The following is a 25,754-nucleotide window of genomic DNA, read 5'->3' on the forward strand; positions in this document are numbered from 1 at the left end:
CTCAGCCGCATTAGTGAGATTTAAACAATCCTTGGATAAGAACATGGAGGATGATGGGATAGTGTAGGGGGATGAACTTAGATTAGTTCACAGGTCGGCACAACATCAAGGGCCAAAGGGCCTGTTCTGTTCTGTGTTCTATGTTCTGTGTTCTATGATACGTATCGTACTAGCTGGATAATGCATTCACCGGGCTCTGAAGGGGAGTAGTACAAAATGTAATGAGAGTAATGAATTGAAACAATTATAATTTGTCAATTCAAGCTTGCATGCAAAGATCCTACAATAAGTTCAGAAAAGATTTACAAGGATGTTGCCAGGGTTGGAGGATCTGAGCTACAGGGAGAGGCTGAACAGGCTAGGGCTGTTTTCCCTGGAGCGTCGGAGGCTGAGGGGTGACCTTATAGAGGTTTACAAAATTATGAGGGGCATGGATAGGGTAAATAGACAAAGTCTTTTCCCTGGGGTCGGGGAGTCCAGAACTAGAGGGCATAGGTTTAGGGTGAGAGGGGAAAGATATAAAAGAGACCTAAGGGACAACTTTTTCATGCAGAGGGTAGTACATGTATGGAATGAGCTGCCAGAGGATGTGGTGGAGGCTAGTACAATTGCAACATTTAAGAAGCATTTGGATGTGTATATGAATAGGAAGAGTTTGGAGGTATATTGGCCAGGTGCTGGCAGGTGGGACTAGATTGGGTTGGGATATCTGGTCGGCATAGACGGGTTAGACCGAAGGGTCTGCTTCCATGCTGTACATCTCTATGACTCTATGACTCTAAGTGAATGCAGCTAATAAATCATACAACATCAAAAATAAACAATCATCAAATTGCATGAGATATTTACAATCAATTATATAATTGCATTTATTACTTGATATAAACATGCTGATTCTTCAAAAAAATCAAAAATACGATAATTTTTTCAAACACAACAGGTTGAATCTTACTTTTTTGGCTACTGTATACAAGGGCAAGGAGTATATGATGGAGCAGTAAATAACCTTAGTTTGGCCACAGCTAGCGTACTGTGCACAGTTCTGGTTACTTTATTATAGGAAAGATATCATCGTGCAAGAGAGAGTACAGAAGAGATTCACTAGGATGGTGTTTGGGCTGGAATGATTCAGAGACTAGATAAGCTGGGGTTATTTTCCTTAAGAGCAGAGAAGGCTGAAGAGGGATCTGATTGAGGCAATGTTCTGAAAGCATAGACAGTCGATGGGACACAACTCTTCCCCTTAGTGGGAGTAGGATCAGTAACCAGGGCATAGTATTAAAGTAAGGAGGGGAAGGTTTAGGGCAGGAAAAATATTTTTCATTCAGAAAGTTGTGGGTGTCTGGGACTCAACATGTGAAAGGGTGGTCCAGGCAGGAATGCTCAAGACATTTAAGAACTATTTAGATGAATACTTGAAATGCCATTGCATATAAGGCTGCAAGCCAAGTGCTAGAAAATGGTAATAAAATAAATGGATGTTTGATGACCAGCACAGATACAGTGGACCGAAGGACCTTTTTACATACTGAAAAACTCTATGATTCTATAAGTAGAAGTTGTGTTTTTTTAACAAGCTGTCATGCTGAAAGACCCAGGATAATTTCTTGTCATAGCTTACCAAACCCGCCTCATTAACTACCTACACCTATCTTTGTGACACACTATTCCTACAATAACTTGCCTCTCACTGGATATCTGCTAAAAGAATTGGCATTCCTTGTGTCTGCACCATCTCTAAAAGACCATTGTTCACCCAAACAAGCACTGTCTGTTCAGAGTTGTCCTGCACAGTTTCTGACATTTGGCCTGGACATGGCAGACAGGTGGAAATTGGCACCCCGTTTTGCAGACAGGGTCCTGGAGATTCTGCTGACTGAGCTGGCACAGATGCAAGATATTCTCTTCCACTTTGTTATGGACCAGGCCAGACCCCCTCCTTACATTTCAAGAAAGTGGTCTAGACCCTAACTTTGCTGGTTGTTTTAAGCAGGTGTAACACAGATATTCCAGGAGGGATGTAGCTGGTCAAACCATTTAGTTTTAACAAAACATAATTTATTTAAAAGATTACCAAATGAAACACAAACAAAAGAGAACAGAATACAGAATAACTTAACGTATCCAAAAATCCAACAGATCATCCCAACTTAAAGATGCTATTCCAAAAACTTACATCAATCCCTTTAAACACACCTTGGCACATAAGGCAAAATTAAACACAGGGTCATACAGGAGAGAAGTCAGAGAGAGAGAGAAGGATTAACAGGGACCTGCTTCTTTGGGTCCAGCATTCTAAAATTGCCTGACAGGTCTCAGTGAAAAGCCAGACTAAACCAAACTAGAGAAAAGCTGAGCTGGGAGGGGACAACCTTTTCACACAGAGGGTGGTACGTGTATGGAATGAGCTGCCAGAGGAAGTGGTGGAGGCTGATACAATTGCAAAATTTAAGAGGCATTTGGATGGGTATATGAATAGGAAGGGTTTGGAGGGATATGGGCCAGCTGCTGGCAGGTGGGACTAGATTGGGTTGAGATATCTGGTCGGCATGGAGGGGTTGGATCGAAGGGTCTGTTTCCATACTGTACATCTTTATAACCCTATGACTGTAACTGGCCAGTCCCCTTTCATTGTACATGTTTTATTTTAACAGCTTGAAAGTCTTTTTCCTGAGGCAGTATCTGTTCGCTATAATCAAACTGGCCCTAAAATCCTCGAAAATCAAACTTTTCGGAACTTGCGTCTTTCACAACCTCTTTGAAAAAAACCAAGGACAACATAACCTTGTTAAAGGAGCAGCATCATCACACCCAGGACTGGCAGTGGAGGCCATAATATCAGAATATGCCAACCTGGTCGAAGGTTGCCACTTGGTTCAGGCAGTCTCAGATATCTGGAGGATTGCACAGCACTGCAAAAAGGATAAGTGGCCTTCTCCACTCCACTATCTTCCCTCTGATTCCTCATTCTCACTCTATCTCCACTACTATACGCACCTCTTATCAAAGCTCATGCTCTATACAATTGTCTGCAATTTTGTCCCCACTTGCTCACAGCTTCCCAATCCCAATGCCGCTAACACTGACTGTATAACCTTTGAACTCTCTCATTCAGAACACCTCCCACCTACCTCAAGTAATAGCTGTGTCACCCACTTGCACCTCCCTTAAAATCTACCTCTTTCTCATTCCAGGAGGAAACCAGCCCACAGCAAGGCAGAAAGACACAAAACACATGGTGAGCTGCCCAACATTCATCTCCTCACTCATTAGGAGGAAAGGGTCCTAACTCTGACCACCCCAGGGGCTGACTGGCTGTCCAAACTCCTGGACTGGAATGGAGGCTGTCCTCACTTACTGTACCAGAAATCCCTGATCAAAGGCTACCTCCCTTGGCTTGACTGAAGCTTGCTGACAAACATGATAAGCTTACTTTGTGTCTACTCTAAATGGTAAGACAAGACAGAAGTAATATGACCCTCATATATGTGACTGAGGGACAAAGCACAAAAAGGCAAGGAAAAACAAAACATTGGCAGGAACACTGGAAACTTCCAGATCGGCTCAGGGCAAATGAGTGCATTATGAGAGCAAGCGAAGTGCCTGATCCAGCCTGTGAGCTGGGTGTGTCCCTGAGCATAGTGCCCTTGCTGCAGAATGACAATGATAGTTGCTGGTATGAGCTGAGGTGCAGAAGTATCCTGTAAGTGGATCGGAGTTGTACTATGAGGGTTTTTAGAGACTGGCGTATGTTAGATGCCAGTGTTCATGGTCATGAGGTACTTATGGCTGGTGTCCGTACAAGTTGGTGCTATGTGACTTATATGGAGATCCTTCAGAGCAAACAGCGAGTTGAAGTTGCCAGGTATCCACTCTGATTTCCATAGCAAGAACTCTTGACATCAAGCTTGTTCCACGCCTTTTTGTAAAATAGAATGCTGAATATTTATGAGGTGCTTATAGGCATTAATATGATGTTTAAAAGCTTTAATTCCTGTTGCTTGGTGAGAAATTTTGCTCACCTTTTCACAAAAAATGTAAAAAATGAAGTCAGGTGCAACCAACGTCGAGGTAGGCCTTAACCTATTTTCATTCAGTTGGGACAACAAGATGGCTTAGTAGTTTGCACTGCTGCCTCATAGCACCAGAGACCCATTTTCAATTCCTTGGGAAACAGTTTGTCAGGAGTTTGCACATTCTCCCCATGTATGTGTGAGTTTCTTCTGGGTGCTCTGATTTCATCCCACGGTCCAAAGATGTGCAGGTTGGGTGGATTGGCTACAGGAAATTATCTCATAGTGTCCAGGAATGTGCAGGCTAGGTGGGTTAGCCATGGGAATTGTAGGGTTAGAGAGATAGGTCCTGAGGTGGGACTGGGTAGGATGCTCTTCAGAGGGTCAATGTGGACTCGATGGGCTGAATGGCCTGCTTCCACATTCTATGATTGATTGATTCAAATCTGCCACAAATCTCACTATAGTCCACAACACTTATAAACTCCCTGTATGATTCCACCTAATCTTTCTTCTAGTTAAAGTTTTTAGAAGTACAAATTTAACTTAATCTTTGAGAAACATATTTTTACATATCACTATAAAAATTATTTTAATTGGTTTATCTGGAGTGTAAAGAATAATTACCGTATTGATGTTTGTTTTGGAAAGTGTTGCTGAAATGTCAATAAATAATACTGTACCAGTACACCATGACTCCTGGGTTTTTTTATGTATGCAAACAAAAGGACTTAACTTCTGATTGAGGCAACCACTATAAAGGACAAATTGTCTATAAAATACTGAATGTTGAGCCAAGAAAATCACTGTCTGCTCCATTGCAGCATCAAAGACTACTGAGAGGTCTCCCTCGGTCTCTTACCAATCTTCCACATACTTGTTGGGATAATAATGTACATGTGCATGTGTGTCTGTCTGAGAAATAAAGGGCTTTGTCTTCACTTCTATTATTATAATTGGGAGTAGTCTAAGAGCACCAGGAAGGGACTTTTAAACAGCCCAGCCTGGCATCTGGCAGCCTTTGGTGCTGCCTCTGAACTTTTTCCGCAATGAAGGGTTTAGATTAGATTCTCTACAGTGTGGAAACAGGCCCTTCGGCCCAACAAGTCCACACTGCCCCTCCAAAGAGCAACCCACCCAGACCCATTCCCCTACATTCACCCCTGACTAATGCACCTAACACTATGGACAACTTAGCATGGTAAATTCACCTGACCTGGGAGGAAACCGGAGCACCCAGAGAAAACCCACGCAGACATGGGGAGAATGTGCAAACTCCACACGGACAGGCAGGAATCGAACCCAGGAACCTGGTGCTGTGAGGCAGCAGTGCTAACCACTAAGCCACTGTGCCACCCCATGACTCTAGATACTACTTGTCCCTCTGGAACTAAACTCCTGTCATTGCAAGCACTTTCTCCAGGGCTTATGCCCAAACTGGAGTGAAAATCCAGTCTGTACAGTCAATATTTGTTATTGATTGTGCTTTTCCAGATTACAACAACAGCGCCAGAGACCCGGGTTCAATTCCCGCCTCAGGCGACTGACTGTGTGGAGTTTGCACGTTCTCCCCGTGTCTGCGTGGGTTTCCTCCGGGTGCTCCGGTTTCCTCCCACAGTCCAAAGATGTGCAGGTCAGGTGAATTGGCCATGCTAAATTGCCCGTAGTGTTAGGCAAGGGGTAAATGTAGGGGTATGGGTGGGTTACGCTTCGGCGGGGCGGTGTGGACTTGTTGGGCCGAAGGGCCTGTTTCCACACTGTAAGTAATCTAATCTAATCTAATCTAATATTACAGCTTGTAATGTAAAGGAGCAGTTCAGGTGATTGTTGCTCAGCCACATTCACAAACATTTAAATACTCTCCATCTAACACTTGTACCTCCTATGTGCATTTCTCCTCTGAGCCTTTGTTGGAATTTTTGTGTCTCAATTTAAAATGACTTATACCTGAATGTAAAATAGGCTATGTAAAGACCACAATAACTAATGAAAATTAAACAGTATTGTTACAGGCTGATATGGATGTGTACAACTCCTCCTACCCCTACACCCCCTCAAACCCACTGCAGTTCAAGAAGGCAGCTTACCATTCCATTCTCAAGGTTTGGTTTGAACAAGAAATGTTGGCTCGGTCAGTAGTGCCTACATCCCAGAAATATTTTTTTTAAAAAGTGAATCCAATTTTATAAGCGCACATGTGGCAAAACATTGACTCTTGTTCTGAACATGATGTTAGAATGCATATTTCAATAAATTTAGAAGAAACAGATAAGATCTTAACATTCCCATATAGGATTTTTAGACAGTTTAGAACACAGAAGGAGGCCATATGATATACTGTGCCAGTGCAGAGTCTGAGAAAGAGTTAAGCAACTAATATCACATTCCAGTTTATGGCCTTGCAGGTTGCTGCAACTCAAATACATATTCAAGTACTTTCTTGGCTGCAATGCATTCTTTTAAGGTTTTAGTGAAGATCTGTAGCTCAGGTTGTGGTTAAAGTTGTTGGTTGGTTCACTGAGCTGGTTTATTTTCTTGTAAACATTTTGTCTCCCTCGAGTACTGTGCCATGTAGTCTCTAGACTGAACAGTATCGTTGTGATCCACTTTGAATTTATATGACACTGTCTGTTATGGCGAGTGGTTTTACTTCCAGTTTTGTACTGTAGTGGTCTGTAGATGGGGTCTATTTCAACATGTTTATTTAAGGAACTAGTAGATGAATATCAGGCCTCCAGGAATTTCTAAGCTTATCTTTGTTTAGCCTGTCCCAGTGTTGTGAAGTTGTTCCAGTTCAATTGGTGTCTTTCATTGTCAGTGTGTATTGATAATTGGGACAACATCACGATGCTGTGACAGGCTAAAGAAAGACAAGTTTGGGAGTTCCTGGAGGCCTGGCATTCATCCACTGGTTCTATAAACAAACACGTTAAAATAGACCCCATCTGCAGACCACTGCAGTACAAAACCAGAAGAAGAACCATCCACCATAACAGACAAAACCTTATGAATTCAGAGTGGACCATAACAACAGCCCTTCGTCCAGAGGCTACACAGCACTGAAGAAGAAACGTTTGCAAGATAAACCAACCGGCTCGGCAAACCAGCCAGCAATGCATTCCTTCAGGCATTGATCACCATTACCTGTTAAATAGAAGTAAATCTGCTTAAACCCTCTCTAATTCTTGTATGAATTATTTTTATTCTTGGTCCTTGATTGACCTCTCAGCTAATGGTTTTTGGATCAGAGTGGTGCTAGAAAAGCACAACAGGTCAGAACAGGTCCTTGATCACTGTATCTAGGCCCCTAATAATTTTATGGTACCTTGATTAAATCACAGTTCCAGCACATCCTCCTGGTATTTATATTATTTGCCTTCATTATAGAGGCATAGAGACTGAAAGATGTACATCATGGAAACAGATCCTTCGGTCCAACTCGCCCATGCCAACCAGACATCCTAAACTAATCTAGTCCCATTTTCCAGCACTTGGCCCATATCTCTCTAAATCCTTCTTATTCATATACCCATCCAGATGCTTTTTTAATGTTATAATTATACCAGCCTCCACCACTTCCTTTGGCAGCTCATTCCATTCTGGCACCACCCTCTGTGTGAAAATGTTGCTCCTTAGGTCCCTTTTAAATTTTTCCCCTCTCACCCTAAAGCTATGCATTTTAGTTCTGGACTCCTCCACCCCAGGGAAAAAGATCTTGTCTATTTACTCTATTCATGCCCTTCATAAATTTACAAACCTCTATAAGGTCACCCCTCAGCCTCTGACATTATTGAGGGAAAGTACCCTTTATACTTACTTAACCACCTTATCTACTTTTCCTGCTGCTTCAAGAGTCTATGATCATGCACTTTGCTCAGGAAAGTTTTTGACAGTCTACTATTAATTATGCAGATTAATTGGAGCATTGGTAAATTGAACATATTCTGTTTCCTGAGGAATGGTGTAGGTGAAATTGGTTTTGACAAATGGGACGTTAACAGATTTACCAGCCATGTTACACCATGTTAGCCTGTCACAAAGATGACTGATTATTGCATAAAATGATCCAGAAAACTAAAATGATCTGTATTCGGGATCTGTCAAACATATTCACCGAAAATTCCCTTAGACTTTACATTGAGATTAAAGTGGGGTGAAATTATATTTTCTCAGTTTTTGTTGGGTGGATATATATACTAGTTTGAATAATATTTTGGTAATAATGTCCTTTAAGTTGTGATTTCAGTTTTAAAGCAATATTATTAGAACCCATCATTCCTAAAAACAAATTCATGGTCCACTAACCATTTACAAGAAAATTGGGTCACACACCATTTTCAATGGTATTCACCAAATTCCATGATTTGTGACCCTTCTTTGAAAAAAACAGAACACTCTAAGTTAAGTCTCTTTGCAGTAACTATAAGCTTAAGTGTCTTACCAGTTGCAACATTGTCCTCAATCTTCACAGAAGTTGCAGGAGTGGATGAAGCTTCCTTAAATTTGACTACAGTTTCATGTTCAGTTTGGAAGTTAACCATTGGAGCTTCTTCTACTGTTTCGGTTTGTACAATGGAAGCCTAGTGAGGCAAATTTGTTTCCTTTGCAATAATTATTTCAGGCAACATTCTCAGAAACAAATTTACAGTTTGTTAAAATGCACTATTCATCTAAGGTAATAGCAATGACTCAATGGAAATATGCAGCATAAATGTGTTTTGAGGATCTGGATCTTTACTTACTATTTCTGAAAGATGGAAATTTTGGACTCGACCCTTAATATGCTCTTCACTGGATGCTCAACACATAGATTTTTCACTTTCCTATCTCTCCCTATATGTTGTCACTATCTCCTGTGTACCTCAGCAAATTTCCTTTTTATTCCCTAAGTCATTGCCCCTAGGGCAGTTGTGAATTGTGCTGTTCCCCACATTGTTATTAACGTAAATGAATAAACATTTCCACATGATCACACTCTATATTAAGAAAATAACCATTATAAGGATGCATTGAATTGTTTAAGAATACATTGTTTGTTACCACCTCCACTTTCCTCAGAAACATTGAAGTTCTGGAGTGCAAATCCAAAAGGAAGGGAACTGAATAAACCAGTTGAAAAGTTGCGTGGAAGCCTATAATGCTGAGCCTCCACCACAAGGATCATCATCATCAATTCCTGCAGGGACAAGTGATGGCAGACAAAATGGGACAGAATTGAGAAATGGGTAGAACTCATTTGATGTTATGTAGTTCTCATTTCCTCCATCCCATTTATTCTATTTTCATTGGCAAGGTTCAATATTATGATCGGCTCCGGTATGTAAAAACGCAGTAGAGTTTGTAAAGTTTTTGAACTGTGACAGTGATTTTGAAAAGGGCATAGTTATTACCTGAGCAGAAGAAACATGTTAGAGCATCAGATAGCATGAAGACCAAAGTGTGAATTCAGTGATTAGGACTAAAGGGCGTTGGAAGAGATATTTGAGAAAGAAGGGTCTTCAGGGTTAGCAAAGGGAAGCCCAGGGAATATTTGGTCTAGTAAGCAAGCAATAGAAGCAGCTGAACAGATGGCTTAATCCCATCCAATCACAAAGAAGACCATGAACTTCTATCCATACTATTAAAGGTGAGGGTGGAGGCCACAGGGGAAAAGCACTTAGGAAGATGATACTAAGGGAGAAGAAATAACCCAGCGATAACCTTTGGTCTCTAAGATGACCCTGGAATGGTGAGGACTTTCAACAGGAGGGCAGAAAGACTCATAGCACTTAATGCAATCCAACCAGCCAGGTCACTTGCATATCATAGGGCCTATTGCACTGACACCTTAATTTGCAAAGTAACATTGTTGCCTTACTGCACTGCAAAAATAGTAAAATGTCTCATTGATGGTGGCCTTATCTTTTGAAAGATTGATAGGTTAAACCCAAGTTCTGTCTCCCTTCTCAGATAGCTGTAAAATACTCCATTAGATTAGATTACTTACAGTGTGGGAACAGGCCCTTCGGCCCAACAAGTCCACACCGACCCGCCGAAGCGCAACCCACCCATACCCCTACATCTACCCCTTACCTAACACTTCGGGCAATTTAGCATGGCCAATTCACCTGACCTGCACATCTTTGGACTGTGGGAGGAAACCAGAGCACCCGGAGGAAACCCACACAGACACAGGGAGAATGTGCAAACTCCACACAGTCAGTCGCCTGAGGCGGGAATTGAACCCAGGTCTCTGGCACTGTGAGGCAGCAGTGCTAACCACTGTGCCACCGTGCCGCCCATGTTGCTAATCAAGAAAGATTATGGATATATTTCAGACGTTTTTGTTAACATTAATCTGTTAAACAAGTTACTAAAATCATCTAATCATTTACCACTTTTCTGTTAGTGAGATGTTGTTGCACACAAATTGGCTATTGTGCTTAATGTATTGCAGCAAGAATTACAATAAGTACCATATTGACCATGAAGCACAATTTGAAATCCTGAAGTTAGTAATGGTTCGAAAGCACATTTTTCCTCTATACCTCATTCATACATGTTCAACACAACATTTTGCTCCCCAGTAAAATTGTCGCCCAAAATGCATTGACACTGGTCAGAAGACTTTATTGTTCTGGAAAAGCACAGCAGGTCAGGCAGCATCCGAGGAACAGGAAAAGCGACTCAACTCTAATCTCCAGCATTTGCAGTACCCACTTCCACCTAGAATTCTTTCTTGTCCAAATGAATGTCCTTGGGTGAAATCCTGTGCACATAATAAAGGTCTAGACCCTGTTAATATCCCTGAGTGGAAAGCTCCATTTCACAGAAAAAACAGTCACGGATAACTGAAGGCATAAGGCACAGCATAAAACTAAAAGAAAGTACTTTACAAAAGCGTAAAAAAACGGCACAGATCTTGCTGAATGGGAAAGATACAAAGACAGCAAAAGACACAAAGAAGCTTATAAGAACTACAAAATGGGATTATGAGAAGACACTTGCCAGAGACATCAAAATCAATAAGAAGAAACTTTATAGATACATTAAGGGAAAGTGAGTGGTCAAAAGCAATGTTTGCCGACTAAAGGCTGAAAGTGGGGATACTGTTAATGCGACTATGGGAAATAGCAGACATGTTTAATAATCATTTTCTCAGTATTTACAGTGGAAAAGGAAGATAGCTCGCCAGAAGTCCCTAGGATATTAATCATGAATTGGGTTCAGGGACAGAATAAAATTAACGTAAGTAAAACATTGGTAATGAGGAAATTAATGGAATTAAACAGTAACAAAGCCCCAGAAACTGATGGTTTAAATCTAAGAGTGTTAAAGGATTTAGGAGAGCACATTATATTCAGCCTAACTATATTCGTTTAGAGTTCCCTAGATAGAGGAGTTGTCCTTCTGAACTGGAAAATTGTACATAACGCTCTGCTTTTTAAGAAGAGTGAAAAAGAAAAACCAGGAATTATAAATTAGTTAGCCTAACATCTGTGGTGAGGAAAGTGTTGGAGTCATGGAGAGCCGGTGTAGCTTCATGATAAGTTTGTAATGCCTGATGGTGACTAAGGTAGTTGGTAGGTGAATGTATGGATCAAAAACAGAAACTCAGCAGTGCTGGCGTCATCTGTGGAGAAAAAAAACAGAGTTAACATTTTGTGTTGTGACCCTTCTCCAGAATGGTGTTTCTAGTTTAGCTTCAGATTTCCAGCATCCACAGTTCATTGTTTTATTTGAATGGAATAAAGGGCAAATTAACTGACATGGTTGGGAAATTGGATGCGTGGCAAGAAACAGAAAGGTGATGTAATGGTTAGGGACTCAAATTGGCAGGATGCGACCAATAGTGTCTCACAAAGATTTATGCTAGAGCCTCAATTATTCATATTATTTATTAACATCCTGGTTAGTGGCATGGAAAGTCATAGATCCAAATTTGCTGATGACACAACCTTAGGTGGCATTGTAGACAGTGTAGATGATAGCATAAAATTGCAAAGGGACAGCGATAGTCTGAGTGAATGGGCAAAACTGTGGCACATGGCGTTCAATGTAAGCAAGTGTAACCGTTCAGGAGAAATGTTAGGATGCAGTTCGAGACACAAAGGATGGTAGATGTTTGGTACTGTCTTGCAGTAAAGGCAATGGATGCTGGATCAGTTTTCAATTTTAAATCTGTGCTAGATACATTTGTGTTAAGCAAACTGAATAAGGAATATGGACTAAATATGGAGTTAGGCCACAGAGCAAACCTGATCTCATCAAATGGTAGAATAGCCTCAAAGGGCTGAAAGGCCTACGTTTCTCTTTATGTTCCTTTAGGTCTACAGCACAGAAAAAGGCCCATCAGCCCATCAACTCTGCAGTGGTTAAAAAATAATCTAATTATTCTAATTCTATCTTCCAACATTTGGCCCATAGCCTTATATGTCTTGGCATCACAAGTCCAGGTCTAAATACTTATTAAATGTTACAAGGGTTTCTGTTTCTACGACTCTTACAGGCAATGAGTTCCACATGCCCATCACCTTCTGGATGAAAAGAATTTTCCTCATATTTCCTCTAAACCTCTTGGTTCTTGCCTTAAATCTATGCCCTTATCACTGACCCCTCTTCCCATCTACCCTGAATATGCCCCTCACAATTTTATTCATCTCAATCACATCCTCCTTCAGTTTCCTCTACTCCCAGTCTATCCAAGCTCTCTTCATAACTATAACTCTTCAGCATAGGCAACATCCTATTAACTCTCCACTGTACTCTCTCCTGTGCAATCACATCCCTCCTATAAAGTGAATTTTAGAACTGCACACAGTACTCTAGCTGTGGCCAACATTTTATACAGTTCCAGTATCACCTTTCTACTCTCCAACCCCATGCCTCAGCTATTAAAACAAGTATCCAAATTGCTTCTTAACAATTTTAACTACCTGTCCCTGTAAGGGACCTATGGACATGGACATCAAAATGCCTCTGATCTTCAGTGCTTCCCAGGGCCCTACCATTCATTATGTAATGCCTTACCTTGTTTTCCTGCCCAACTACATCACCTTACACTTATTTGAATTAAATTCCATTAGACACTGACCACCCCATTTATATCCTTCTATAATCTAATGCTAAATTCTCACTACTTAGACAAACCAATTTTCCTATCATTCATGAACTTACTGATCAACCATTTTAACTCAATTCTAAATTATTTATATTTGGCTTTCACAGCAAGGGCCTCAGACTGTTCCCTGTGAAATCCCACTGGACAGTCACAGGCACAAAAACACACCTGAACCAGCACCCTCTGCTTCATGCCACTCAGCCAATTATGTAAACAATTAGCCAAAGTTCCTTGCATCCCATGGGCTCTAACCTTCGCTATCAGTCTCCTATGTGAGACTTTATCAAAAGCCTTGGTGTAATCTAAGTAGACACTGGCTGGAGAGCTGGAAAGATCCTCCTCACATCACCTTTTTTCAAAAGGTCTGCCACATTTGTGCCACCAGGCACTTCGCTGGTCAACGACAAGCCTTCCCGTGGGATGAAGGTCTAAGGGAGCTGGGTGGTTAGTGGTGGGGAGGCATAGTCTCACCTGCTGAGAAGTGCCAGCCAATCAGAGGCTGTAATAACTTCTGTTCTTAGTATTAACACCACTGACATGGTAGATGTTTACAGTTCCCCACGTCATCCAAGGCCGCAGCTCGAGAAGGACCTCAGGCAGAGGTAAGTTGGGATGTCACAGGGAAGAAGGTGATAGGCCAAAGGGGGCTGTGGGTTAACCCTTTCTTGCTACCAAATCCCTTGATCAGGCACTGAATGCCTTTGAATCAATTTGTCTCCACCATCACCACCATCAGGGAGGCTACCAACAAACTTGGCAAGTTTGCCTGTCATGCTCTCAGCATGGCTGAAACATACCTGGCAGAATGAGGACCAGAATGGGCATAAACTGAAATTAATCAGGTTGAAGGTCACAATGTAGTATGGCCCTCTCTCACTACACCTTAGCCTTAGAAAATGTTCCACGCTACCAAACTTGCCAGTTGATAGTGAAAGATTCAACCTTGTGCCCTGGATACAAAATCTCTGACAGAGTCAATATCTTACTCCTCTGATGGATGACAACTCCTGTTTTCCCACAGTTACAATAGTGGCCTATATATTTTTTATACCATATACCTGTTTGAATATCATCTTTCTATATTTTCTTTTACATTGATGTCAGCTTCACTGGCTAGCTCAGCATTTATTATCTATCCTTAATTTTCAAGATGGCAGTTAAGAGTCAACCACATTGTTATGGTCCTGAAGTCACATGTAGGCCAGCCTGTGTAAGGATGGCAGATTTCCTTCCAGAAAGGACATTAATCAGGAAATTAGAACCTTACTGAGACAGAAGAGGTTTTATAACAATTGACAGTGATTATAGGTGTCATTAAATCAGCTTTTTTAAAAGACAAAAAATGCTAGAAAAACTCAGCAGGACTAGCAGCATATTTGGTGAGCGAAACAGCTAATATTTTGAGTTCAGTTGGATTCTTCTTCAGAATTGAATGGGTTTGGAAAATGATAGGGTTTATGCTGTTGACAGTAGGGTGAAAAGGGACAAATAGAATAGATGTTGAGTGTGCCCAGAGCAAAAGACAAAGTCAGTGATAATGTTGGTAAAGAAGTGATATGTACATAAAATAGAGGGAAATGTTAGCTGTGAAAATGAAAAAGAAGTCTGAACTACTCAGATTTTCACATCTGTGGTATTTTGCTTTTATTTTAGCTCTTTTTCCTTTGAATTCAAATTTCACCATCTATCATGGTGGATTTTGAATGTTTGTCTCTAGAACATTAGTCTGGTGGTTTGGGTTGCTAGTCCAATGACATTATCACTATGCTATTGCCTCCCCATATATGCATATTTGATCAATGCCTACTATTTTGAACATGTTAAATATACGTCTGTTTTAAGTTGAACCCATCTCCTAATAATCTGGGTTTTATGAAAATTGCCGAAAGTACTTTTTCTGTTGGCTTTCAGTCCCTTACTATGCTCTAAGTGCAGGATTACAAATAAATTAGAAGACAAATTAGGTTAATGGCTTAGCAACATAGGAAGGCATAAAGATGTCATTAGCAGACTTGCCTCACTTTTCACAGGAACCAGATCATTTCCCTCTTCATGGCTGATATGGATTTCTGCTGTGCTATCTTCAACCATATCTACAGTTTTGGACATGAGGTCTTCTGCTTCTTCTTCTTCTTCTTCTTCTTCTTCTTCTTCTTCTTCTTCTTTTTCTTCTTCTTCTTCTTCCTCCTCATCATCATATATTTCTTCTGAAGTATCATCAATCATATCTACAATTTTGGACAAGGGTTCTTCTTCTTCTTCTTCTTTCTCAGTAACCCAAGGGCGGTAAGCAGGATCGATTTGTGGCATGCCAGGTCCGGTGTTGCTCCCTAACTGAGACAGCAACTTTGCAAGCCTGTAATTAATATCATGAACACAAGCTTGGTATTATATGTCTATGTACATTCTTTCATTCCAAGTTATTAAAAATCAATATTCCCTTGCACTGCACATGACTTTACATAACAATATGCATTTATAATTTCCCTCTTCACAGAGACTTCAGCAATGTACATTGAAATGTTTTCTCAGATGACCACTCCTGGTATCTTGTGGTATTTGTCAGCTGTACCAATATTTGGTGCTGGATAAGGGCTGTTTGTGAGAGTTTGTTGCCACCAGAGTTCTTTTGTATCTGTCTTGGACCTAGCTCATTGGGAGAATTTACATCACTTTCAAGTATCTACAGAAGTGGGTGATCTTAGATAACAAGAAGGGTCATTGCTTGATACTCCTGACTGAACTGGTCCAGGCACATCTGCCTCCTCTGAAAGCAAGAGTCAAACTTCTTGTCTCCACCCACAGTCTGTATGTGACATCAATAGAATGGGTGCACTATTCTGCCAATTGGCTAAGAACTATTACCTTATACAACACATATCAGATTGCAGGAGAAAGGAAGATAATAAATTGTATTTGTTTCTATACTAAGTTCCATGGGATAAATTGAATATTTAAATATTCAAGATGTATAAATAATTACTCAGTCTGTAAGAATAAAAATAATAAATAACATATGTTTGAATCTTCTCAGTTGGAGAAAAATATGGTGAAAAGGTTTTTTAATCACAGAGTCATAGAGATGTACAGCATGGAAACAGACCCTTCAGACCAACTCATTCATCTTAACCTAATCTAATCCCATTTGCTAGCACTTGGCCCAAATCCCTGTAAACCTTTTCTATTCATATAACTATCCAGATGCCTTCTAAATGATGCATTGTACCAGCCTCCACCACTTCCTCTGGCAGCTCATTCCATACATGCACCATCCTCTGTGTAAAAACATTGTCCCTTGGGTCCTTTTCATATCTTTCCCCTCTCACACTAAATCTATGCCCTCGAGTTCTGAACTCCCCCCACCCCGGGGAATAGACTTTGTCTATTTATACTATCCATGCCCCTCATGATTTTATATACCTCTATAAGGTCACCCCTCAGCCTCCACGCTCCAGGGAAAATAGCCCCAGCCTATTCAGCCTCTCCCTGTAGTTTAAATCCTCCAACCCTGGCAGCATCCTTGTATATCTTTTCTGAACCCTTTAATGTTTCACAACAATCTTCCGGTAGGAAGGAGACCAGAATTCACACAATAATCCAACAGTGGCCCAACCAATGTCATGTACAGCCGCAATATGACCTCCCAACTCCTGTACTCAATACTCTGACCAATAAAGGAAAGCAAACCAAATGCCTTCTTCACTATCCTATCTACCTCTGACTCCACTTCCAAGGAACTATGAACCTACACTTCAAGGTCTCTTTGTTCAGCAACACTCCCTAGGAAATTACCATTAAGTGTATAGGCCCTGCTAAAATTTGCTTTCCTAAAATGCAGCACCTTGCATTTATCTAAATTAAACTGCAACTGCCATTCCAAAGCCCATTGGCCTGTCTGATCAAGATGCCATTGTACTCTGAGGTAACCTTCTTCGCTGTTCACTACACCTCCAATTTTGGTGCCATCTGCAAACCTACTAACTATACCTCCTATATTCACATCCAAATCATTTATATAAATGGCGAAAAGTAATAGACCCAGCACCGATCCTTATGGCACTCCACTGGTCACAGGCCTGCAGTCTGAAAAACAACCCTCCACCAGTTCTGAGTCAGTTCTGTATCCAAATGGATAGATTTCCCTGTATTCCATGAGATCTAACCTTGCTAACCAGTCTCCCATGGGGAACCTTGTCGAACACCTTATTGAAGTCCATATAGACCACGTCTACCGCTCTGCCTTCATCAATCTCTTTTGTTACTTCTTCAAAAAGCTCAATCAGGTTTGTGAGACATGATTTCCCATACACAAAGCCATGTTGACTATCCCAAATCAGTCCTTGCCTTTCCAAATACATGTAAATCCTGTCCCTCTGGATTCCATCCAACAACTTGCCCACCGCCGATGTCAGACTCACCAGTCTATAGTTTCCTGGCTTTTCCTTACCACCTTTCTTAAATAGTGGCACCATGTTAGCCAACCTCCAGTTTTCCAGCCCCTCACCTGCAACTATCAATGATACAAATATTTCAGCAATCACTTCCCTAGCTTCCCACAGAGTACACCTGATCAGGTCTTTAGGATTTATCCACTTTTATGCATTTCAAGACAGTTTTTTGATGCTGTTTACTAACCTAGAAACCATTGTGTCTTGAATATGTTCTCAAATTATTGTAGTTGAATTTATCTATAAAATTGTTTCATAATAATCATTGTTGGTTGAAATTTATTGGCCTGTGATTTCCAGGATAAAATTACTCTGTCACTCTTTTATTCAGGATAGAGGGACAGAACACAGAGACTGAAAAATATTCAGCTGCATCAGAAAGAGGCACTCAATAAATATATCATGAAGGATAGTAATTAAGGTTAACACACATGGAATTGAAGACAAATTTTTGACTGCCAGGAAGTATATTAAATGGCAGGAGACAGACATTAGGCACGGTCAGTTCTGCTATAACGCGTGTTTCTTCAACACGAATTGGCTTTAACGCGATTGAATAATTTAGATCTTTATTTGTAGAACACAAACTTTCCTTACCAGTATTGGCTATAACATGATTCTGGCCCCATCAGTGTAAATGGCACGGCAATTGCACAATTTTCTTATAACAGGAGATCACACGAGAATGGAACGATCGCGTTATATTAGAACCGACTGCATAATGGGAAAATACACCAATTGTTAGGATGTGAATACTAGGGTTGCACAAGGATCTATGTTGAGGCCTCAACAATTCAACATATTGGTTAATGACTTAGATGATGGGATAAAAAGTTTGCCAATGATACAAAGATAGATTGCATTGTACGTAGTCTTGATGGAATCACTAATTTACATATTGCGTGCAAGTCTGGTCTCCTTCCTATCAGAAGCACGTTGTGAAACTTGAAAGGGTTCCGAAAAGATTTACAAGAATGTTGTCAGGGTTGGAGGATTTGAGTCATAGGGAGAGATTGAATAGGCTGGGGCTGTTTTCCCTAAAGCATCAGAGGCTGAGGGGTGACCATATAGAGGTTTATAAAATCATGAGGGGCTTGGATAGTATAAATAGACAAAGTCCTTTCCCTGGGGTGGGGGAGTCCAGAGCTTGAGGGCATAGGTTTAGGGCGAGAGGGGAAATATATAAAAGAGACCTAAGGGGCAAACTTTTCCATGCAGAAGGTGGTACGTGTATGGAATGAGCTGTCAGATGAGGTGGTGAAGGCTAGTACAATTGCAACATTTAAAAGGCATCTGGATGGGTATATGAATGGGAAGGGTTTGGAGAGATATGGGCCGGGTGCTGGCAGGTGGACTAGATTGGGTTAGGACATCTGGTCAAGTTGGACTGAAGGGAGTGTTTCTGTGCTGTACATCTCTGTGACTCTATGACTCTAAATAGATAGTAATAGATTAGGTGAGTGAGCAAAATTCTGATAAATGAATTTTACTGTAAGCAAATTTAAGGTCACTTTGGACCTATAAATGACAGAACAGAAAAAAACTCCAAGTTGTGAAAAATTGAAAATAGCAGAGGTCTAAATAAACCTTGGGGTCCATGTACATAGATTAAAAGGTCATGGGCAGGGACAAAAAAAAATCAAAAAGGCTCTTAAAACAATGGGCTTTATGGCTAGAGAACCAGAATACAATGTGAGCAAAGTTATGCTTTGTTTAAACAAGGCCCTGGTTAGACCATACCAGGAGTATGGTGTTCAGGTTGGCTGTCACACCCTAGGAAAGATCTATTGATCTATTGAAGGACAGTAATGTAAATTTACTGGAATGATACCTGGATTTCAGATTAAATTTAAAGGAGAGATCACATTGACTATGTGCTCAATCTTGATCATATGTTCTCCTGCTTTAATATTTAGTGGAAAGAGCATTGTGAATAAATTTATTTAATTCATTACACCGAGGAAGAATAACTGAATTAGTTTTTACTTGACTAAAATACCTTCCCTTAACCTCTATGTTCTTCATTTTTTTGTATGTCAGTGACATTATGCACTTAGTTGAGAGCAATTTTTAAGCAATCCAGAGGAGTGGAAATAGCATATTTCAATAGAAAAGTAGATATGGCACAGAATGCTATAGGGGCCTTAGCAAAGTGGGCCATGGCAAGAAATGGTACAAAATCATGTAAAGTCCAGCTTAACATCAGGAATAACTTGCTGTATCTTTTAACTAAATTCTGGGCGTCAAAACAAGATTCTCATTAGGTAATACGAGCATCTGCAGTCCTCACTTTCTCCTCGAAGGTAATATGAGTTGCCTATTCTGGGTGGTTATTGCTTGTTCACAAAATTAACTGCAGTTCTCACCTCATTAATATGCTGTGCTCTATCATACCATTTGCCCCGAGCAAACTAGATGCCAAGAATTCTCTTTAGGGATGAAGAGCCAAATGTAGATCAGCTCACCACCTGTCTTGACTCTTTCTGGCCTATTGTGGGCTGATTTCCTCCTGGAATGGGAGAGAGGAAGTTATTATGAGAGATGAAAGTAGGTGGCACAGCTGTTATTTTGGTGCAGGGGTGAGTAGGTAATGCAAAGGGCACGCAGGATTAGTGGTGTTGGTTGAGGGTGGATAACAGTGAGTGAGTGAAATTGCTGCAGGCAAGATTGAGAATGGTAGAACGTGAGCCTTGGTGAGAGGTGGGTACTGTTGCAGGGCTAGGGTGAATCTGACATATCAGAGAGAAGATGGTGTCACTTACAATGGCAGAGTGGAGAAGGTTACTGGCTTTATTTCTACATTGCTGTGCGTTCCTCCACATGGCTGACACCGCACTGAATGGGGTGACAAACTCAGACCAGGCTGACATGGTCTGCTGTCATGTCCTCCACTGGGCGGCACGGTGGTTAGCACTGCTGCCTCACAGAGCCTGAGACCCGGGTTCAATTCCCGCCTCAGGCGACTGAATGTGTGGAGTTTGCACGTTCTCCCCGTGTCTGCGTGGGTTTCCTCCGGGTGCTCCGGTTTCCTCCCACAGTCCAAAGATGTGCAGGCCAGGTGAATTGGCCATGCTAAATTGCCCGTAGTGTTAGGTAAGGGGTAAATGTAGATGTAGGGGTATGGGTGGGTTACGCTTCGGCGGGGCGGTGTGGACTTGTTGGGCCGAAGGGCCTGTTTCCACACTGTAAGTAATCTAATCTAATCTGATCCTGGGGGAAGAGGATGTCCAACAGCAACCATCCCAACCAGCAGGACCTCCAGGTCCCTGCTTGCAAAACAGGGGAAATTACTTTCCTGATGCTGCCAAGTACCAGACAAATGTCAGGAATTGTACGAGGGAGGTCTGAGCTCTCGGTATACAGGTGCACAACAACCTTTGAAAGATGGCGTCAGCAACAGGGGTGCCAATCCATTCCAGATATCCCAACAATGGAGAGTTGTTTTGGGCATGATGAGTGGTAGAATAGAGCTAGAATTGGACAAGGAGGACACCAAAGGGTGGTGTACCTGTTGTTAGTTAATGCAACAAATTTGGGAACATGCAGCAAGTAAAGTTGTTAGGTCCCAAGGAGAGAAATTGTTCATAAATCTTGACAAAACTCACACTTAGTGAAGTAGATCAGAATCGTACGTTGTTTTGGCTAAATGTCGGTCTCTCCAAATTTCATGAAGGGTTTCTCTCCACAAGGCATAGCAAGTTTTCTTGCCACAAATGTACTTCATCAACTATGTACCCCTATAACTCACCTCTTGTCCAAATCTAGCTCCATTTGTTGTTCCTGGAAGTGGAATTCTGAAATGAACTGGCATTCCTGGTGCTGATATCATCTTTAAAATCCACGGTCAGTCTAAAGTTGCCCTACATAGTTGCTGACATTTGCCTCAGACATGGCTCCCCAGGGAAAATTGGCATGCTGCTTTGTGATCCTGCTAGACAGAGTGCTGGAGGATTGGGATGTCCTCTTTCCCCAACACCAGTAATGGAGGCCACAGCAGCAGGCCCTATCAATCTGGTCCAATTTTGCCAATAGGGTCAGTGCAATCTGAGCCATCTGGAGAAATGCATAGCACTATAGGAAGAACTTCATTGATTTTCTCCATTTTACAAGCATAAGTGCCATTATCTTATTTCTAATACCTCAGAATCACTCTATCTCAGATACTGCATTCAACTCCCATCAAAGCTCATATTCTACCACTCTCACCATTGCCTGCAACATCTTTCTCTCTTGCTCTCCTCCAACCTAAACCTAATACCACTAAACCTGCCTGCTATCTATTTATTTCACCTGTACCAGCAGTAATAGCTGTGCCACCCACTTCTATCTCCATCATTATCTGCCTCTCTCTCATTCCAGTAGGGAACCAGTGCACAATGGGGCAGAAACAGTCAAGATAAAAAGTGGCATTTGGTCCCTTACCCCTTATGAGGAGGAGATTCTGACTCTAACTGCCCCGTACAGCTGACTGACAGCATTCAAACGTTTGGACTGATACTGGAGGATGTCCTTGACTTACTACACCAGAACCCTCTGTCTGAAGGATATCTGCCTCGACTTGACTGAGGACTGTTGACAACAATGACAAGCTTTGTGTCTTTGGAAGGCTTTGTGTCTGTGCCTACAGTATGCCAACACAGTAGCATTATGAGCCTGCTAGCCCTGGTTGAGGGGCAAGACTCAAAATCTCTAGGCAAGGCAGGGATGCTCTGAGCATTCAGGCATATTCATAGTGAGTGAGCACCATGAGAGCAAGCAAACAGGCTGTAGATGCAGCTTGGTCCGATCTATGAGCACACAATGTCCTTGCTGCAGCGTTACAATGATAGCTGTCAGTGCATCCTGAGGTACAAAGGTGTTTCACATGTAGATCCAAAATGTGCATTGAGTGTTTTTAGAAGCTGGCATGTACTGGATGCCAATGTCTGTGGTCAAAGAGTGCATGTGGCCAGTGTTCATGGAGTGTGCACTATGATGTTGACATCCAATATAGAGATCCTTCTGAGTAAGCGGCAAGTTGAAATCATCTACCCGCTCTAACCAGAACTTCCACAACTAAAATTGTCTGTATCCTGTTTTCTTGGTGGTGGTCAGTATCATAGAAACTGCATATTAATGAGGTAAAGTATGCAGCTAATAAAGTAATTAATAAATAATAATCCCTCTTAATAGACAACTGACTGCTGCTGAGCGAGAATCTCGAGAATCTCGTCTCGACATGTAGATTAGAATTTAAAGGTGCAATGAGTTATTCCCAACATCAAGATAGGCCTTGCTGCACTTCTCATGGGATTCTGCCACATTTTTTGACCTTGCCGACATCATTCAGGCTCCGATACGATTGCCCCTGAAAAATTCATCACGTGGTCAAAGTTAACTTGTGCATGAATATCAGGTGGGTGGTAGTTGGTTATTACACTTTGATCTAAAGTCCCTGCCAAAATGTTTAAGCCATTATGGAGAACAGATTTCATTCACATTAAACCAGTGAACCATTAGTTTTGTTACGACTCATCCCTGGGCAAAGTTCCCAAAGTTCTTCCAATCCCAGACAGATGGTCCAAATTGTTAAACTGGGTAAAACAATGACTGCAGATGCTAGAAACCATATTCTGGATTAGTGGTGCTGGAAGAGCACAGCAGTTCAGGTAGCATCCAAGGAGCAGTAAAATCGACGTTTCGGGCAAAAGCCCTTCATCATGAATAAAGGCAGTGAGCCTGAAGCATGGAGAGATAAGCTAGAGGAGGGTGGGGTGGGGGAAAGTAGCATAGAGTACAATGGGTGAGTGGGGGAGGGGATGAAAGTGATAGGTCAGGGAGGAGAGGGTGAAGTGGATAGGTGGAAAAGGAGATAGGCAGGTAGGACTAGTCCGGACAAGTCATGGGGACAGTGCTGAGCTGGAAGTTTGGAACTAGGGTGAGGTGGGGTAAGGGGAAATGAGGAAACTGTTGAAGTCCACATTGATGCCCTGGGATTGAAGTGTTAAGCCCCTGAGTGAGGACAGATGAATGAGCTTCCTTTCACTATCCATCCACCCCCTCTGTTAGTTGCAACAAAGTTAACTTATAGAGGATCCCTCTTTTGTAGAATAAATGAAATTATGTTTTAAAAGGAGTTACGTTTTAACCAGAGTTGAGTAAAAAGTAAAGTTGCCATAGCCTCAGAGTGAGTTGCTCATTAATGAGTGAGTGAGTGAGTTTAACATGAGGCTCAACATGCCTCAGGTGAGGGATAAAGTTGAGAAGGTCAGTCCTTCATGTTGACGTCAGCCAATGCAGAAACTGAATGCTGTTGGCATCACTCTGCAATACAAACTCCTGTCCTGCCAACTGAACTAACCAACCCCCAGATACGACCCAATAATTGAGTATTTACTGAGCTAACAAAAGAGTGAGATTATTGGTTACTAAATGCAAAAAGAAGTAGTAATGTAACACACATATCAACAGATCAGAAATATGGCATGATTCCAAGAAAAAGATAAAAGCTAAAAGATTATCTTGATCCATTTCTTGGGTAGTTCCTGAAGTATAGAAAGTAGAAAATTGCTAGTTGAATGGTTGAGTTCAGAATTCTTGGTTTTTACAGGTTATTAACATACTTTTCTTCTATTCCTTTTGTTGGTGTTTGACTTCCAGCAGTTAGAATGAAATGCTCCTGGTACCTGCAATGCAGGGGGTGACAATTGATATCCTTCAACTGTGATCTTGACAGCACACTTGTCGTCTAACCAGGGTAAATACATACAAACCTTGGCTCAACATTGCACCTTCCACTAGCAGACCATCTTTCACTAGTACACATAGACTAAGTTGCAGCTGGTTTTTAACCATTTTATTTTATGTATCCCTGGAAGGAAAAAAACCCAAAAAGTAAAAGACATGGCTTTATGTTGAAAAGGGGAGATCATTGGTTTATCCATAATGACTTTCTGTTTGAAATAGCCTTGGCATTCTACAGGGACAACATTCCATGAACCCACACACAATTTTCACAGACTACACTGAAACATCTCCTGGGAGTTTTTTGTCTGTAAGAGTCCTTGATTAAAAAGTATCCTTTGCAATTAAAATTTTAATAACATCCATTGTACTTTGTGGTTCTGGTCCATTGTTATGACAATATTATTTCAAACTTCATGGATTCTGGAAATTTCAAGGCAGAGTCAAATCAAAATGGTATTCTTTGGAGAGGGGAGGAAAACGTCATTATGAGGCAGTGTGACAACTGCTGTACCCAGAAGGATCATTTTATGGACTAGCAGCTAGTTAAGCCATTCTGTTCCCAAAGTGATGTTATCTGGCTGTTAGTATCTAAAAATTGCAGGGAAGTCCCAAACATCACTGCAGATATGATAATACAATTCCAGTGGGCACCATGAAAGCCAATTTAATTGCTATTAGCTAAATAATAATGGATGAGAATGAGACACTACTTATTTGGAAAAAAAACCAAATCATTCCTTATGTTACAAAATCATAAGTCAAGGAAATTACTCATTGACAGCAATGGTGCCAGTTACCCTATTCCCACACAATGTTCCCTCATAGCTGCATAGCAGCTCGATGGTCCATGCAAAGCAAGCAGCAAGTGGATTCATTGACTTGAGGTTCTAGAAGCTGCTACCACACAAGGACCTTGGAGGTCTGCACAGTGGCAGGAGAAGTTGAAACAATGTATCTCCCACACTAACGTTAAGACAAATTAAAGGATTACAGTCAATTGTGCTATAATGCGTGTTTCTTCAATGCGAATTGGCTTTAACGTTATTGAAGAATTTAGACCATTATTTGTAGAACACGAATTTTCCTTACCTGTATTGGCTATAACACTATTCCAGCCCCATTAGTTTAAATGGCAAAGTAATTGTGTAATTTTCTTATAACATAGAATGTCACGGGAATGGAACTATTGCATTATATCAGAACCGGCTGTACTTAAACCAAATTGGGCCAAAGAAACAACCAACTTTTTCACTCCAATCGAATGTCATAGGCATTTGTAATTTTTAGACAAAGCAACAGTAGCAGTCAAAATTCGCTACAATACATCTAGTAGCTGTGAAGAGAACTTAAATTGCTGAAATAAGGGTGCTCAATACATTACCAATGATAAGTTTTATTAATACATTTATACATTTAAGCATTGTTGGTTTGGCATCATTAGGGCTAAAGGGATCAAAGAATATAATG

At 41.2% G+C, this 25,754-nt stretch overlaps 1 protein-coding gene across 1 annotated transcript in view; it reads right to left on the reverse strand.

Moving 5' to 3' along the window:
- Positions 1 to 25,754, reverse strand: part of LOC140476797 (regulator of G-protein signaling 22-like) — a 142,940-nt gene that overhangs the window by 86,661 nt on the left and 30,525 nt on the right. Inside the window, exons 6-7 of the mRNA XM_072569592.1 lie at positions 15,280 to 15,469; positions 8,455 to 8,593 (exon numbers count right to left, since the gene is read on the reverse strand). Of these exons, the coding sequence (XP_072425693.1) occupies positions 8,455 to 8,593; positions 15,280 to 15,469 (329 nt within the window). The remainder of the gene's footprint in view (positions 1 to 8,454; positions 8,594 to 15,279; positions 15,470 to 25,754) is intronic.

Source organism: Chiloscyllium punctatum, chromosome 5 (assembly GCF_047496795.1).
Source record: "Chiloscyllium punctatum isolate Juve2018m chromosome 5, sChiPun1.3, whole genome shotgun sequence".
NCBI classification, from domain to species: domain Eukaryota; kingdom Metazoa; phylum Chordata; class Chondrichthyes; order Orectolobiformes; family Hemiscylliidae; genus Chiloscyllium; species Chiloscyllium punctatum.